Below are 13,351 nucleotides of genomic sequence, written 5' to 3'. Positions count from 1 at the left end.
TGCCGCACCGCTGCACTCCCAGCCCGGTTTCCCCCCGGGGGCTGCGGGATGTGCGAGCAGGGTACGAGAGTCCCTCCATCCCGCCCTCCATCCCGCGCCCCCTCAGCGCCCCCTCAGCGTTCCCGCCGCCGCCGCCGCGCGTGCGCAGCGCGGGCCCCGCACACCCCACACACACACACACGGTCACGCACGCGCAGGCGCGGGCGGGCGGGGCGGGCGCGCGGCGCTGATGCAAGAGCCGAGCTCGGAGTGACCCCCGCGGAGCGACCGACAGACGGACAGACAGACAGACAGACCCGCCGACCGACCCCCGGCCTCCCTCACACACACACCACCCACCCCGGCCGCCGACATGTCCGGCGACGAGGTGAGAAGCCGCCCCGGGCCTGCGCCGCCGCAGCCGCCGCCACCGCCGCCATGTGGGCGCCGGGCCTGAGGCCTGAGCGGGCGCGGCCTCCGCCCCGAGCGGGGCCGGCACGGGGGTCCCACCGGGACGGGCGGAGGAACCGCGGCTGTGGGAAGGGGGCCGCGGGTGCTGGGAAGGCCTGGTGCTCCCCCGGGGGCCGCCCCTGGCGGGGGGAGGCCGGAGAGGGAGGCGGAGGGCCCCGCCAGCGCTGCTCGTTGTGTTCCGTGCCCTCCTGCCGTGTAGCCAGTTCACTTAGCCCCGTCTGTGGAGCTTTAAATCTCGGTCTTTAACCCAGAGAACTAAAAAGCTCCGTCGTAACAAGCGGTAACTTCAGGCTTTCCGGGTGTGCTGGTGCTGGCTCGGACACACTTCCAGGGGAGCTGATTCGTTTGTCTTTGAGAAATTCTTCAGGTGGTGTAGGTGCCGTGTGTTGGCACCTTCACTGGCCTCGTTTGCCTCGCGTTCGTGGGGAAAAGGCCCTTTTTACGTGTCTGAGGTGATGGGTGACTGTGTGGCCTGGGCTACCCTGGCTGGATCCATGAGATGGACTCATCCATGAGATGGATTCTGCTCCCGAGCTTGTGTCAGGAGCTTGGAGACAGGCGGGTCATAATTTGCCCTTCGTAATAAAGAAGAAAAATTACTAATACTTTTAAAAGGAGCCACGGCTGGCTTAGTCAGCTGCTTTAACATCCAGAATGAATATGGTGCGTTTCTGTGCCCCGTGTGTGGTTGGAGCTGCAGTTGTGATGGCTGGGCTGTGCTTTGCGCTCAACAATCCTTGCATCAGGTGCTTCCTGACTCAGGTGATCCCAGGACCACGGAGTTCATATGGAGTGCCCTGCTTTGGGTGCAGTTTAAGTGTCAGTAAGACTCTTTTTCTTGCATAACGAATTTTTTTTTGGCATTGAGGTGACTCCTGCGATCTGTAGGACAGTGAAGTTACCTCTGTGGGTCACTTTATGTGTCAGACTGACGGAAAATAAAGATTACAGCAGGTAACACAGTTGAACCTGAAGAACTCAGAGTTGGCAGTTCAGGTACTGTGAGTCCCTGTGCCTTCCCAAGCTTCTGCAGCTCTGGTTGTTGGGAGCAGGATGGTTTGGTATTGATGATAAGTTGGTGAAACTTTTTGAAGCCGACAAAGTTGAGGAGGGTGAAGACAAATCACCCTCCTTGGGAGGATTGGCACAAATTGGCACCTTGAACTGGTGTAGATGGTACAAACTTTGTAGTATTGAACTGTAGCTTAACATTTTCAGGGCTGTGAAGAAACGAAGCTCCCTGGCAGGAGCATCACTGGGTGCTGCCCAGAGCTGTGGCACAGCAGGGGCAGCACAGGCCTGGTCTGTGAGGGGAGTCACTCTGTTAACATCTGGTTTGGTTTATTAAAGATCCCCCAATGTGTATAATCCCAGCCAATAATGTTAAAGGTTGATGTGTTTTGAGAAGATTTAGGTGCTGATTGGGCTTAGTAATTTTGCATCTCATCGCAGACATACATCAGTGTAGTGTCAGGGTTCCTGAGCTCTCCTGAGCAGGGCAGGGTTGATGTTTGCTTCCCATGTCTGTGTTTTCTCAAAAGAGGAAATGGGATTAATTTGTGACTTCCCCAGCATTTGCCACTGTCACAGCAGTTCAGGGTAACCTCAGCTTCTGTCTTGACAATTGTATTTGGACTACGAATCTTTGATAATTTTCCCCCTCTGTTCTTTCACTTGCTGATTTCTGTCAGTTGGGGTTTTGACTGTAGGCATTTGAAATAAGGAGCAGGTACGTGGAGCTGGAAGTGAGAAAGAACCATTTGGTCTACAGGGGAGAAAACCCCAGATGGGAATTTGGCTCTGAGAGCAGAAACAGGATGGGAATTTAAAACCTTTTTGCACAGGAAGAGCATTGATGTTTGGTGTGTTTGGACTGGCGGCTGCAGTTCCTTCAGTAAGAAACCTCCAACTTAAATGGCGTCATAACTAACAAAACACACGGAGTAGAGAAAAGGAACAAAGAAAGTTCTGAACAATCCAGCTCAGAGAGCCCAGACATGGAGTGCCCTGGTTGTCAGGCCAGTTCATTTATATCATGACTTGTTTAAGCCTGTGTGACCTAAGGCTCTGCTTAGTACTAGTCAAAGCTCTTGATGAACAAAACATTTCAGGCACAGGCCTTGCATCCCTTTCCTGTGACAGGTGGCCTGTTACGAGTAAATCTTGGGTTTGCAGAAGCTTGGCTCGCCCTGGCTGGCGTGGCCCCTCAGAGCAGTGCCCTGCCCAAGGCCAGTGCCTGTTTTTAGTGCTGGAAAGCCACTCTCCTGCATCCAGGAGTCGTCCTTGAGTGTTGACTTGACTTTAGTGTGGTTGGGCTGAAGTCACAGTCTGTCTGTGCAGATACAAGAGATCCTTTGTGGTGGTTCAGGGTGAAACGTGTCTTTCCCTTCACAAAGGGAAGAGTGATTTGAGTTTCCTTCTTAGAAACTCTTACATCTGATCTTATGTTTGCTCCTCATGAGGAAACAAAAACCTCTTCAGTCTTGCAAAGCATCTTCATGGAAATGAGTCAGCCGTTGTGCCTGTTCCCAAAGCTGTGGGCTCTGCTGCTGGAGCAGCTTTCCTTGTGTCCCAGCAGGCTGGGGAGGTTGCAGACAGTGTAACCAGTTGGACATACTCAGCGATTTCTGTGCATTACATCAGCATGATTCACAGCAGTGTCTGAGGAAGCATCAGAGGAAAGCCCTCTGGCAGAACTCTTCAGAAGATCCTTCTAGCACAGTGTGTCCAACTGAAGACACTCTTGAGCAGCGTGAAAGCCTCGGTGTTCCATATATACAGACACTTCTGGGATGCTGTGCTTCACACACCCCTGTGTGCAGTTCCCTGCCTTTATGGAACATGTGCTTTGCAGAAATTTGGCAGAACTCTGGAGAAAGTCTTAACTTTAAGAGTGTCTAAAGTTGTCTGTTGTGTTAAATCCACATTGTGGTGTGACTGTATGGACAGATGTGAGTGACAGAGCTGGCCAACAGCTGTGATGTCAACTTGCACTGAGATGACAAAAGTTAGAAGCATTAATGTGTTACGTTAATTAAAGCAGGAATGGAAAACTGGAGAGCTGGTGTGTAAAACACCTCAGGTCTGCAGATGATGAATAGGTTAAAAGTGAATCTCTGAGGTCAGTGCCTTCCTCACAGTCAGACTAGGGGAATTAAGCTGCTTTGCTGGCTAAAGAGCTCATTGACAGCTTTTAATCCCTTGTGTCTGAGGTTCAGTCTCTCACTCTGGGGGGGAAGAGCTCAGACCTTTGCCATTCCATCGTGTTGGGAGCTGATGCAGGTCTGTGTCACCAGCCCCACGTAGGTTTGCCCCTAGGCCAGAGTGTTCTTGTTAGGAGAGTTATTGCCAGATCCTGCCTTTAATCAATCTGGAAGTGAACGTGTCTCCCACGTGGAAGTGACTCCTGATCAGACTCTGTGCTATAGATGGGCTTCAATCTAATACTGATAACTAAACTAGATGGCAGGAAACTTGGACTACAGGAAAAGTAGCAGAAGCTGTAAACTGTCTAGCAGGTCTTCCCTTGCAACTGATAAACAGCTGAGATTGAAGCCAAGGAACAGTTTGGGAAACTGAGGGAATCGTGAGAGAAATAAGTAGTGGGAGGTGATTATTGTGCAGCTAAGGAACTCTTTGACTTTTCCAGATGATTTTCGACCCTACTATGAGCAAGAAGAAGAAGAAAAAGAAGAAGCCCTTTATGTTGGATGAGGAAGGAGGAGGAGATACACAAACAGAGGAGACTCAGCAATCAGAAACAAAGGAAGTTGAACCAGAGCCAACAGAAGACAAAGATGTGGAAGCAGATGAAGAAGACAGCAGGAAGAAAGGTAAGATGAACTCTCCACGGTGACATTTTGAGACTACAAGCCCTGTGTCAAGAGTTTGGCGTCCCAGGGTGTAATTCCAGAGCCCTGGTTTGTTCTCAGTAATCTCTGCTACCTGTTTGGAGGGCACATTTCCCTCCTGCTTGAAGTCACGTTCACAGACATCCACCAAGCTCCCAGTGCTTATGTAATTTTCATTTTCCTGACTCAAACAGTCTTTTTGTGTGAGGCAATGAAAAGTGATTCTCCAAAATAGCCAGGGTGAAGTTTTAAATGGTCCACAAGCAGTAACTCCACAATTACGGTTCTTTCTCACTAGAACAATTAAGCAGTAGGGTGAATAACAGAAATGTGGTTTAAAAGGTTTCTGGTTTTTGGATAAGTGGGAATGTGATAACTGGAGTGTTCTTTGGAATCTTTCAGGAAATAAGTGTGTGATTGTGTACATAAGCTCACTTTTTAAATTGAGGCCAATGGCATTTCAAGATGACCCGATTCAGGGAGTTCTGTTCACTTATATCCAGTTTGTTGGTAAAATTGGCTCCTGCTGTAGACCAAAGAAACTATACCTTCCTCCTACAGTTTTCTTCTCGTTTTTTCCAAGCATCTGTAATGACAAAAGTGACTTAATTTCTCTTCTACAATAAAAAGAAAGATTAAACATTTACAAATCAGAATATGCAGTTAGAAGATGCAGAAACTGAAACAGTACTGAGGTATTTGGGGTCAGAGGGGAATGATCTCTTAGAAACCTGGAGGATATCCATACAGATCATTGCTCATGTCTTACTGGAATGTTTTAAAGATTTGGATATAAATTAGAAAACCTTAATGTCTGAACTGTTTCTTCAGTTATACCGTTTTAATCAATCTTTTGATTTTTTTTTTTTTCAGATACAACAGATGACTTGGATGACTTAAATTTCTTCAATCAAAAGAAAAAGAAGAAAAAAACAAAAAAGATATTTGATATAGATGAAGCAGAAGAAGGTGTAAAGGTTTGTTTCCATAGCTAGGCCATCCTGACTATTGTGAAAACTTTCTTGCTTTCATTTTCTCAGGGTTGGCAGTGCAGGAGTTGCTTCAAATCTGTTGTTTTCATGCTGGAGCTTTACCTATCTTTCACATCAGCAGGTTCTGATGAACATGTTGCTCAGCACCTGACTGCTCTGCACAATGAGCAGTAATTCTGCAGTCTATAGTAAGGGCTGATTTGCCTCCAGGTTGATTTTCTTTTGGGGTTAGAGGAGTAAATGGGTGTCAGAAGCCACGCACAGAACAGTGCTCCAAAGGCCAGCCCTGCAAATGAAGTGCACGTACCTGCCAAGAACTCTGCTTTCCCTCTGGTGTTGTCTTTAGGGAGGATTGGCTCCTGTGCCGTGTTCCAGAAGGTGTAGGAGATATTTTTACCCTTCTGGAGTTTTATTCCAAGTGGTGTTTTTGTATCACATGTCTGTCACTGGCAAGCCCGGAGAGGACAGAGCAATGTTACATGTGAACCTCCACTTCAGCTCCTGCCCTTTGGGGAAGCAAATGTCCTTCTCATCTGCCCCAGACAGACAAAATGCTTGCTCTGTGTTCTCCCCACTGTGGTAATAAGTTGGAGTAGCTGTGGGAAGCACAGCTTTGCCTGCTGTGGAGGATGTTTAGTTCCCTTGAACCCTCAAATGGCTGTTGCCTTGAAGTGTAGCATGACCTTGCCCTTGAGGTTAGACCAGAAGGTAAAAATCTGGCCCTGCTTGTGGTGGAAGTGCAGGACTGTCTTCAACACCCTTAATTCCATTGTTAGCTGTTGAGCTGCAGGGCTGTGGTGGATTTTACCAGTGTGCCCCTCGGGGTGTTTGTGGTGCTGTGCAGGGGGCATTGGTGATTAATACTCTGAACTGTGGTCCTGTTTCTTTGCAGGAATTGAAAATTGAAGGAGATGTGCCAGAGGCAGCAGAACCTGAAGATGATCTTGATATCATGCTGGGCAATAAAAAGAAGAAAAAGAAGAATGTGAAGTTTCCAGATGAAGATGAGATAATGGAGAAGGAGGAAGGTAGAAGTATAACCTAGCTCAGTGAGGTGCTGAAAGGGAGATGTGGTCCATCTTGTAGGTGAATAAGTTCTGTTCAAGTGCTTTTTTGTTCCAAAAGTCACTTTATTACCTTTACTATTTATCAGAAAAACTTCCTGTATGAGTTTCCTATAAGTGCTGGTGTCCCTTGTAGACAAACAGAGAAGATTGAGTCCACACCTTAGTGGAATCTTGGTTGATGTCCCTTTTAGAAATGTTGTAAGCACAAAGTTAAACAGTGTTTCTTTTGTTTTAATGAATCCCAAAAACCTTTCTTCACAGCATTTGAGGATGAAGACAGCAAAAAAGACGATGGAATTTCTTTCAGCCTTCAGTCAGGACCTGCGTGGGCAGGCTCAGAAAGGGACTACACATACGATGAGGTAACATTCCAAAGGCTTCTAAAAAACATCAGTGGAGCCACATTCTGCCTGTTTGTAACCTAAAGGACTTGTACTCAGGGGGTCAGGAACAGAAAAACAACAAAGCACCTGTTCTATCACAGTTAATTACCATCTGGGGCAATACTGGGGATAGTGCTGACACCTCTGCAGATGGGCTGAGGTTGCTGATAGTTGTGAAGCAAACCCTGGGGGACTCACTGTTCAGGTTTTGCATTTATCAGGGCACTTGAAGTGTGTTCCAGAGCACGTGATGGGCAGAGACAGCGAGATACTCACTGGGAATGCTGTTCTAGGGGGTTTTGGGAGCGAGGTGCTGCTTCACTTGAGAAATTCAGGCTGCTCATGGCTGTGAACCCCTTCTCTTGCAGCTGCTCAATAGAGTTTTTAACATCATGCGGGAAAAAAACCCGGACATGGTGGCTGGAGAAAAACGGAAATTTGTCATGAAGCCCCCCCAGGTTGTGAGAGTAGGGACCAAGAAAACATCTTTTGTCAACTTTACAGATATCTGCAAATTGTAAGTGTGCTCTTCGGGTTTCCCGGGAATAGCAGATGGATTCTGTGCTTGTGGCTGGGGTGTTGAAGGGATGTTTTCTGGCAAATCAGAAGTGAAGCTATTTTAGTCATTACCTCTGCATTTCTCTGGGAGAAGATATTTATGAAAATGATTACAGAGATAATTTCTTATTTTATACTTACATTAGGAAAGTGGCAGGGCTGCTACATGTAACTTTGGGAGTTCATTGGCCTTTATCAAGTCTGGTCACCAGTGATATTTATTTGCAAGTGTTGAGCAGGAGGGTGGGGAAAGTTCTTTCTAATTTGAGCTGACTACAAATACTCTTCTCTTGGTGAATGGTGTGGAGTCCAGTAATGTTTTCCCACTGTTTTCTGCAGCGCTTTCTATGTCTTAATTATGTCTTGTGAAGGCAGTTGTGTTCTTTGTGAGCACTTCTGGGCATGCAGCTCTGATTGGTTTCATGTGTGTGCCAGAAAACAGTCCTGCTGAAATCCCCCTGCAGATCTGGGCAGTGCACTAAAGGGGATTTTTAGTGCTAGCTACTAACACTTTTTTCAGGGGATGGGAGGGTAAGAATGGAAAATCTCAAACAGAAAACTTATTTTCAGTACTTGCTGTAATTGCTTTGGGGGGGAACGGTGGAGGGTTTCTTTGTGTGGACTGGTCAGGTTTCTTGTGTCCTTGGTCACTGCCTTTGGTGCAGACCCTCTGGCACTGCCCCCTTTTAGACCTGGTAATTTTCCCCTGCCATTCCTGTGTAAATACCAGATTCCTCTGAAGGGGGAAGGTTAAACCTACTCTTCCTTTATTTTCAGATTACATCGTCAGCCCAAACATCTCCTGGCATTTTTGTTGGCAGAATTGGGTACAAGGTAAGGCTGCTGGGCTGTGTTTTATAATGATATCTAACAAATGTCCATTTGATTGGGCTTTGGAGTCTCTGCTGCTCCAGATGACTTAAAAAATCAGAAACCAGAATGTGAAACAACATTCCACTTACTCCATTAGAATGTTTAGAAGATGATCTTCTGATTAGGAAGTTTAGCTATGCTGGGGTTTGCTTTTGCTTGGGGAAAACTTCCTGCAGGACTTTGAATGCCTTCACAATTGTGCATTTTCTTCCCCCAAAGTAATTCAGTCTCACTCTTCCCTTGAAGAGCAAACACACACTTATCTCGCTGGGTGTTCGTGACCTGTTTTGACACTTCACATCTTCTGCAAAACAACTGATTAATTTTTTTTTTTCTTTTCTTTAAAATTAGTGGCTCAATAGATGGTAACAACCAACTTGTAATCAAAGGAAGATTCCAGCAAAAACAGATAGAAAATGTCTTGAGAAGATATATCAGTAAGTAGAATTCCCTTTTCCACTGCAGATTTCTCTCAGGCCCACGTGGATGGGCACAGTGGACATTCCGGGCTGAGAAGCCACAACTTTGCTTTATGCAATATGGAATTATTTATGGAATAATTCAAATGCTGGTGGCTCTACCAGGGTTACAGTAACCACATGTGTCATACCCTGTCCTGCATTAAAACATGCCAAGGAAAACAGAGCGTTGCTTGTTTTCGTTTCTTGGCTGGGATGAGGACTATGGCAAACACCAGGGATTGTTAATTTACAAGTCTGCTGTGCACATTAATTAGCAGATGCAGACTGTGTGTCGCTGCTGGGCAGAGGACTCATGTCCAGATTACATGTTAAAAAATATTTAGTGCTGTGTCTGCCCCAGAGTTGCTGACACCTGGGAATGCTGCTCCAGCAGAGGAACTGAGGGAACAACAGTTTTAACAGCTTTAACTGGTTATTATTTTGAAAATGCCAGTGTGAGTGTGATGCCTTAAAACACATATAGACCTTTCAGCTACCCACCCTTTGTACCAAATTTTTGAAATACTGTTTAATATTTCCTGTCAAGGATTTCAGTAAAGATTTTCAGCAGGGCAGGGAACATCTTGTTTGTAGAGAATGTACCTAGAAAGGACACATTGCTTGATATAACCCAGTCAAAACTACTCAGAGAGGACCCAGAGGCCTTGAATAAGCAGCTACTGTTCTAAAATTGTAAGGCCTGTGCTGTGTGGGGGGCAATGTGTGTGTTGTGCCCTTAAGGAACTGCTCTTTGCCTTTCTATATTTAAAATTGTCCAGAGAATGTTTTCTTCACTTTAGGTAACAAGTGCATAATGTACCACATGAAACCTCATCTTAATTAACCTGGCAATTGGGGGGCAACTTTTAGGTTTTCATAGCAAGCCCTTCTGAATTAGCAGATACATTTGAAGTGTTTCAAGACAACTCTTCAAAGGCTGAAGAAGTGGTGACTTGTCTGCATTATCTTTTAATTGCTCTTTGCCTTTTTATACTCAAAACTGCTTTAATTGAAGAACTGCTCTTTACCTTTGTATACTCAAAACTGTCCAGAGAATTTTTTCTTAGAGTTTAGGTAACAAGTGCATCCCATGCCATATGAAACCTCATCTCTATTAACCTGGCAACTGGGGGGGGGCAACTTTTAGGTTTCCATAGCAAGCCCTTCTGACTTAGTAGATGGATTTGAACAGTGTTTCAAGACTAAAGGCTGAAGAAGTGGTGACTTGTCTGCATTAACTCTTCACTGCACTTTACCTTTCTCTACTCGAAATTGTGCAGAGAGATTTTTTTTTTCCCTTAGATTTTAGGTGACAATGAAACCTCATCTTAATTAATTTGGGAACTGGGGGGGAAGGGCAAGTTTTAGGCTTTCCCTTCTGAGTCAGCAGATGTGTTTGAACAGGGGCTTTGGGACTAAAGGCTCAGCAGGTGTGCAGGTGGTTTTAACTGCCCCTCTGTCCCTCCCCTGCAGAGGAGTACGTCACCTGCCACACGTGCCGCTCCCCAGACACCATCCTGCAGAAGGACACCAGGTTATACTTCCTGCAGTGCGAGACCTGCCACTCCCGCTGCTCCGTCGCCAGCATCAAAACAGGCTTCCAGGCTGTCACAGGCAAGAGAGCCCAGCTCCGTGCCAAAGCTAATTAGTCTGCTAATCACCACTGGATTGTGCGCAGCGTTCTGGGGAGGTGGCAGCTGGACAGGTTTCCAGGAGCGGATCAAGCGTTCGTGTTAAAACGAGATTGTAAAAACCGCGAGAAATTGGGCTTTTGGTTGGTTGGGCTGTGAAACCCTTACAAGATGCAGATCCTCAAGCTGTTCACATACATTTGCTCATTGAATATATTTTACCAACTGTAAGGAACGTGATGGGAAAGGAGGTGCTTTTTAATCCGTTCAGACTTCTGTAAAACACGAGATAAATTAAAGATACTATAACAGTGAGTGTCTTGGATTTGGATTTTTCCTTCAGTTTCCTCTCTAAACACTGGTGGGAATGGTTGGTTGTGTTGTTGTTCTGCAAGATCATGTCACTGAACTGTGTCCAAAACCCAGAATGAAGATTAAGGTAGAGGTTATTTTGCTTTTCCCTAACCAGCTGATTTTTAGTTAGGCTGTCATTAAACAGAGAAACCGGTCCCAGAGTCCCAGGGCTGTGCCAGCATGAGACCTGCTCGTGCTTTTACACCCATGGGTGTAAAAGACAGGCACAGCAGGACAGGGTACTGCTTCCTTAGGCAAAAAGTAGCTCTGGGAGGATTCAGACACCAGGTCGATGCTGAATCTTAACACAGAATCAGTAAACTGTACAATAAATTTTCATAGTGTCATAGTACTAAAGTTTGCAATTTCTAATAGAGAAATGTTTATATTTCTGAAGTCCTGCACTCTTCATCACTTTAAAATGAATCTAAATGCAGCAAAAAACCATAAAATGTAGGTCTAAATGTCATTGTGTGGTGGCTGCAACCCAGTCTTCTATAAATCTTGGATTTACAGAAGATGCTGCCAAGTAGTTTTTGAGTTCCAAATTAGCACATTTTGGATCATCCTGAGCACTTCCCTCTGCTCACAGTCTGTCAGGAATCTCGAGGGGACACACTCAGTGCTGTCCCTGCTGGTCTTCCCAGTGCTGTAGAAGTTTTGTCACAGCTGTCAAGTTCAAAGATGCACGTGGGGAGTGAAGTCCCTGCTGGGGACCTTAAGGGGGGTCAGTTGTCACTTGATTGCCAAAATACCACAGGGTGAGGGAAGGGTGTCACGGCTCAGGGCCCCGGGCAGGTGAGCACAGCAGCCTCCTCCCCAGGGAAAATGCTCATTCTGGATGCAATTCCTCCAAAATCAGGAACTTGAAGGGTTTGTACTAAGCTATAACCTTTGTTAATACAGAGCACAGCCTTGCTGGGAAGTCACTCACTTGCTATTTGAAAACTTGACAGCACTGTAAGGCAAAAATCAAGGGTTTATGGTTGGTTTCTTTAAAAGCATTTTGAATTTCAAGTGAGCTATAACAATGTTGGATGTATCTTAAAGTGAATAAAGCCAGGATCAGTGCCTCTTGTAACATTATTGTTGTATTCTTGTTTCTTCCTCTTGTTTCCACTCCTCCTGCTGGGAGTAACACTTTTTGGAGAAGTGCTAGCTGCCTCTTTGTTTTGGTGACTTGCTGTTGGGACACACTGAAATAGCAGAAGAAAAATGGTACTTTCTGTTTGTAATAACTTGCTTTTTCCTGGGTCAAATAACACACTTAAAAGCAGACACAGCGTGGCTGCTGTATTTTAGTGCACTAAATACAAAGTTTGACTTCAGTATAATTGGCTCAAAAAATCCAAGTTAACAAAGGAATAAATAATTGTTCAAACCCCTTACTTTTGAGCTCTGGCTTGCAAGGAGAGCTTTATAGATGCATTTTATACATGGATTTTGAGTCTGCATGAAATCCTGATGACTAACATTGGAGTGCAACACATTGAGTGCAGACTCTGGGATAACCAGGAAACGTCATTTCTAGGAGCAGATACCAGCTGGGCTTTATTTTTTATTAGAAAAACCTTCTTCCATTGTCCATTCCAAAAGTGGTGTGTGAACACAGATGCCTCTTGCTGCCTGGAAAGCTGATGTGAGCTTGAAGGGTGGAGGCAAAAAAAGGAGTTTGTGCTTGGGCCAGCTCAGAGAAAGCAGCTTAAGGATGGAGTTCTGTGGAGGGGGTGGCTGTGTTTGCCCCGGCTCTGCCTGCAGGCATCTTTTGGGAGGCACACAGACCTGTGTTCCTCCACTGGATTTTTTTCTCTGAGCTGGGAATTGGCTGTGAGGAGATGTGGGAGGCAGATTTTTAGGTACTGGGGTGCAGGATGTGTGAGCAGGGGGGCTCACAAAGGGCTGGGCTGCTTCTCTCCGTGACTTCTGCCACGCCCAGCTGTCCTGCACCTTACCCAGTTAGTCTGAGCTTTGTAGATCTGTTCCAGCAGTAAAAGTGAAACACATCTTCCAGTCCAGGACAGAGAAATCTGGGTCTTGTCAGTGGATTTCCCGGGAGAACTTCACAAAAGAAGTCTTGTTGTGGTCAGTCAGCCTCAATACCTGATACCCTTGTAAGAATAATCTCTATACACCCCCCTTCTGCCAGGTAAATGCTTTTGTCTGCCGTGGAGTCAGAGGGTTGTGACTCAGGGTCGGGGGGCCTTGCTCAGGTCACTGAAATAAGGGGTGAATGAAAACATTTCCTGGCCTGGTTCAGCACAAACAGTGGGATCAGCTGCCCTCCTGGGCCTCTGTCCCGCTGAAATAACTGCTGGATAGCACCAAAATAAGGGAGAACGAGCTTTTGCTGGAAGCTTCTGGCCACAGAGCAAGGATTTAATCAACCTCTAGAACCAGAAATGGTGTAAAGGAGGAGCGTTTTCCAAAATGTTTCCATTGAGGGCGGGGCATTCCTGGTGGTTCCCAGGCATTGTGTGCTGTGTCCTCCAGGCAGGGGCACCACACCCCGAGATCCCTGGCTTGTGTCAGCCGGGGGGAGCTTGTCAGGGAGGCTTGGGCACCCGGGAATGTGAGCAAGGAGAAGAACAAGCAGATTTTCTAGGCTGCTGCAACCAGGATGGGGTTTGTCGGGAATTGCAGGGGGTGTGATGGTGTCTGGGGGTGAGGGGGGACAGAAACAGAAACAGCAGGAAAGCTCTGAAAGTCCAGAAAATAAGAAGTTGAGTGTGAT

The 13,351-nt window shown here is 46.3% G+C and overlaps 1 protein-coding gene across 1 annotated transcript; it reads left to right on the top strand.

Moving 5' to 3' along the window:
* The first annotated feature begins 200 nt into the window (after nucleotides 1-200).
* On the top strand, nucleotides 201-10,581 carry EIF2S2 (eukaryotic translation initiation factor 2 subunit beta). The gene is made up of 9 exons (XM_050314149.1): nucleotides 201-367; nucleotides 4,100-4,283; nucleotides 5,175-5,278; nucleotides 6,186-6,321; nucleotides 6,622-6,722; nucleotides 7,112-7,260; nucleotides 8,079-8,135; nucleotides 8,526-8,611; nucleotides 10,109-10,581. Exons 1-9 carry the CDS (start codon nucleotides 353-355, stop codon nucleotides 10,282-10,284), a joined length of 1,008 nt encoding a protein of 335 aa, XP_050170106.1. The 5' UTR covers nucleotides 201-352; the 3' UTR covers nucleotides 10,285-10,581.
* The last annotated feature ends 2,770 nt before the right edge of the window (nucleotides 10,582-13,351 follow it).

Source organism: Myiozetetes cayanensis, unplaced genomic scaffold, assembly GCF_022539395.1.
Source record: "Myiozetetes cayanensis isolate MyiCay16 unplaced genomic scaffold, myiCay2020 scf19, whole genome shotgun sequence".
Taxonomy (NCBI): Eukaryota; Metazoa; Chordata; class Aves; order Passeriformes; family Tyrannidae; genus Myiozetetes; species Myiozetetes cayanensis.
This window is presented reverse-complemented; position numbering and strand designations above follow the sequence as displayed.

Bases quoted from the DNA above. Each gene is read 5' to 3' on its own strand.
- EIF2S2 (XM_050314149.1), top strand. The intron at 6,723-7,111 runs GTAACATTCCAA...CTTCTCTTGCAG, and splicing joins GGGACTACACATACGATGAG to CTGCTCAATAGAGTTTTTAA. The intron at 8,136-8,525 runs GTAAGGCTGCTG...CTTTAAAATTAG, and splicing joins TTGGCAGAATTGGGTACAAG to TGGCTCAATAGATGGTAACA.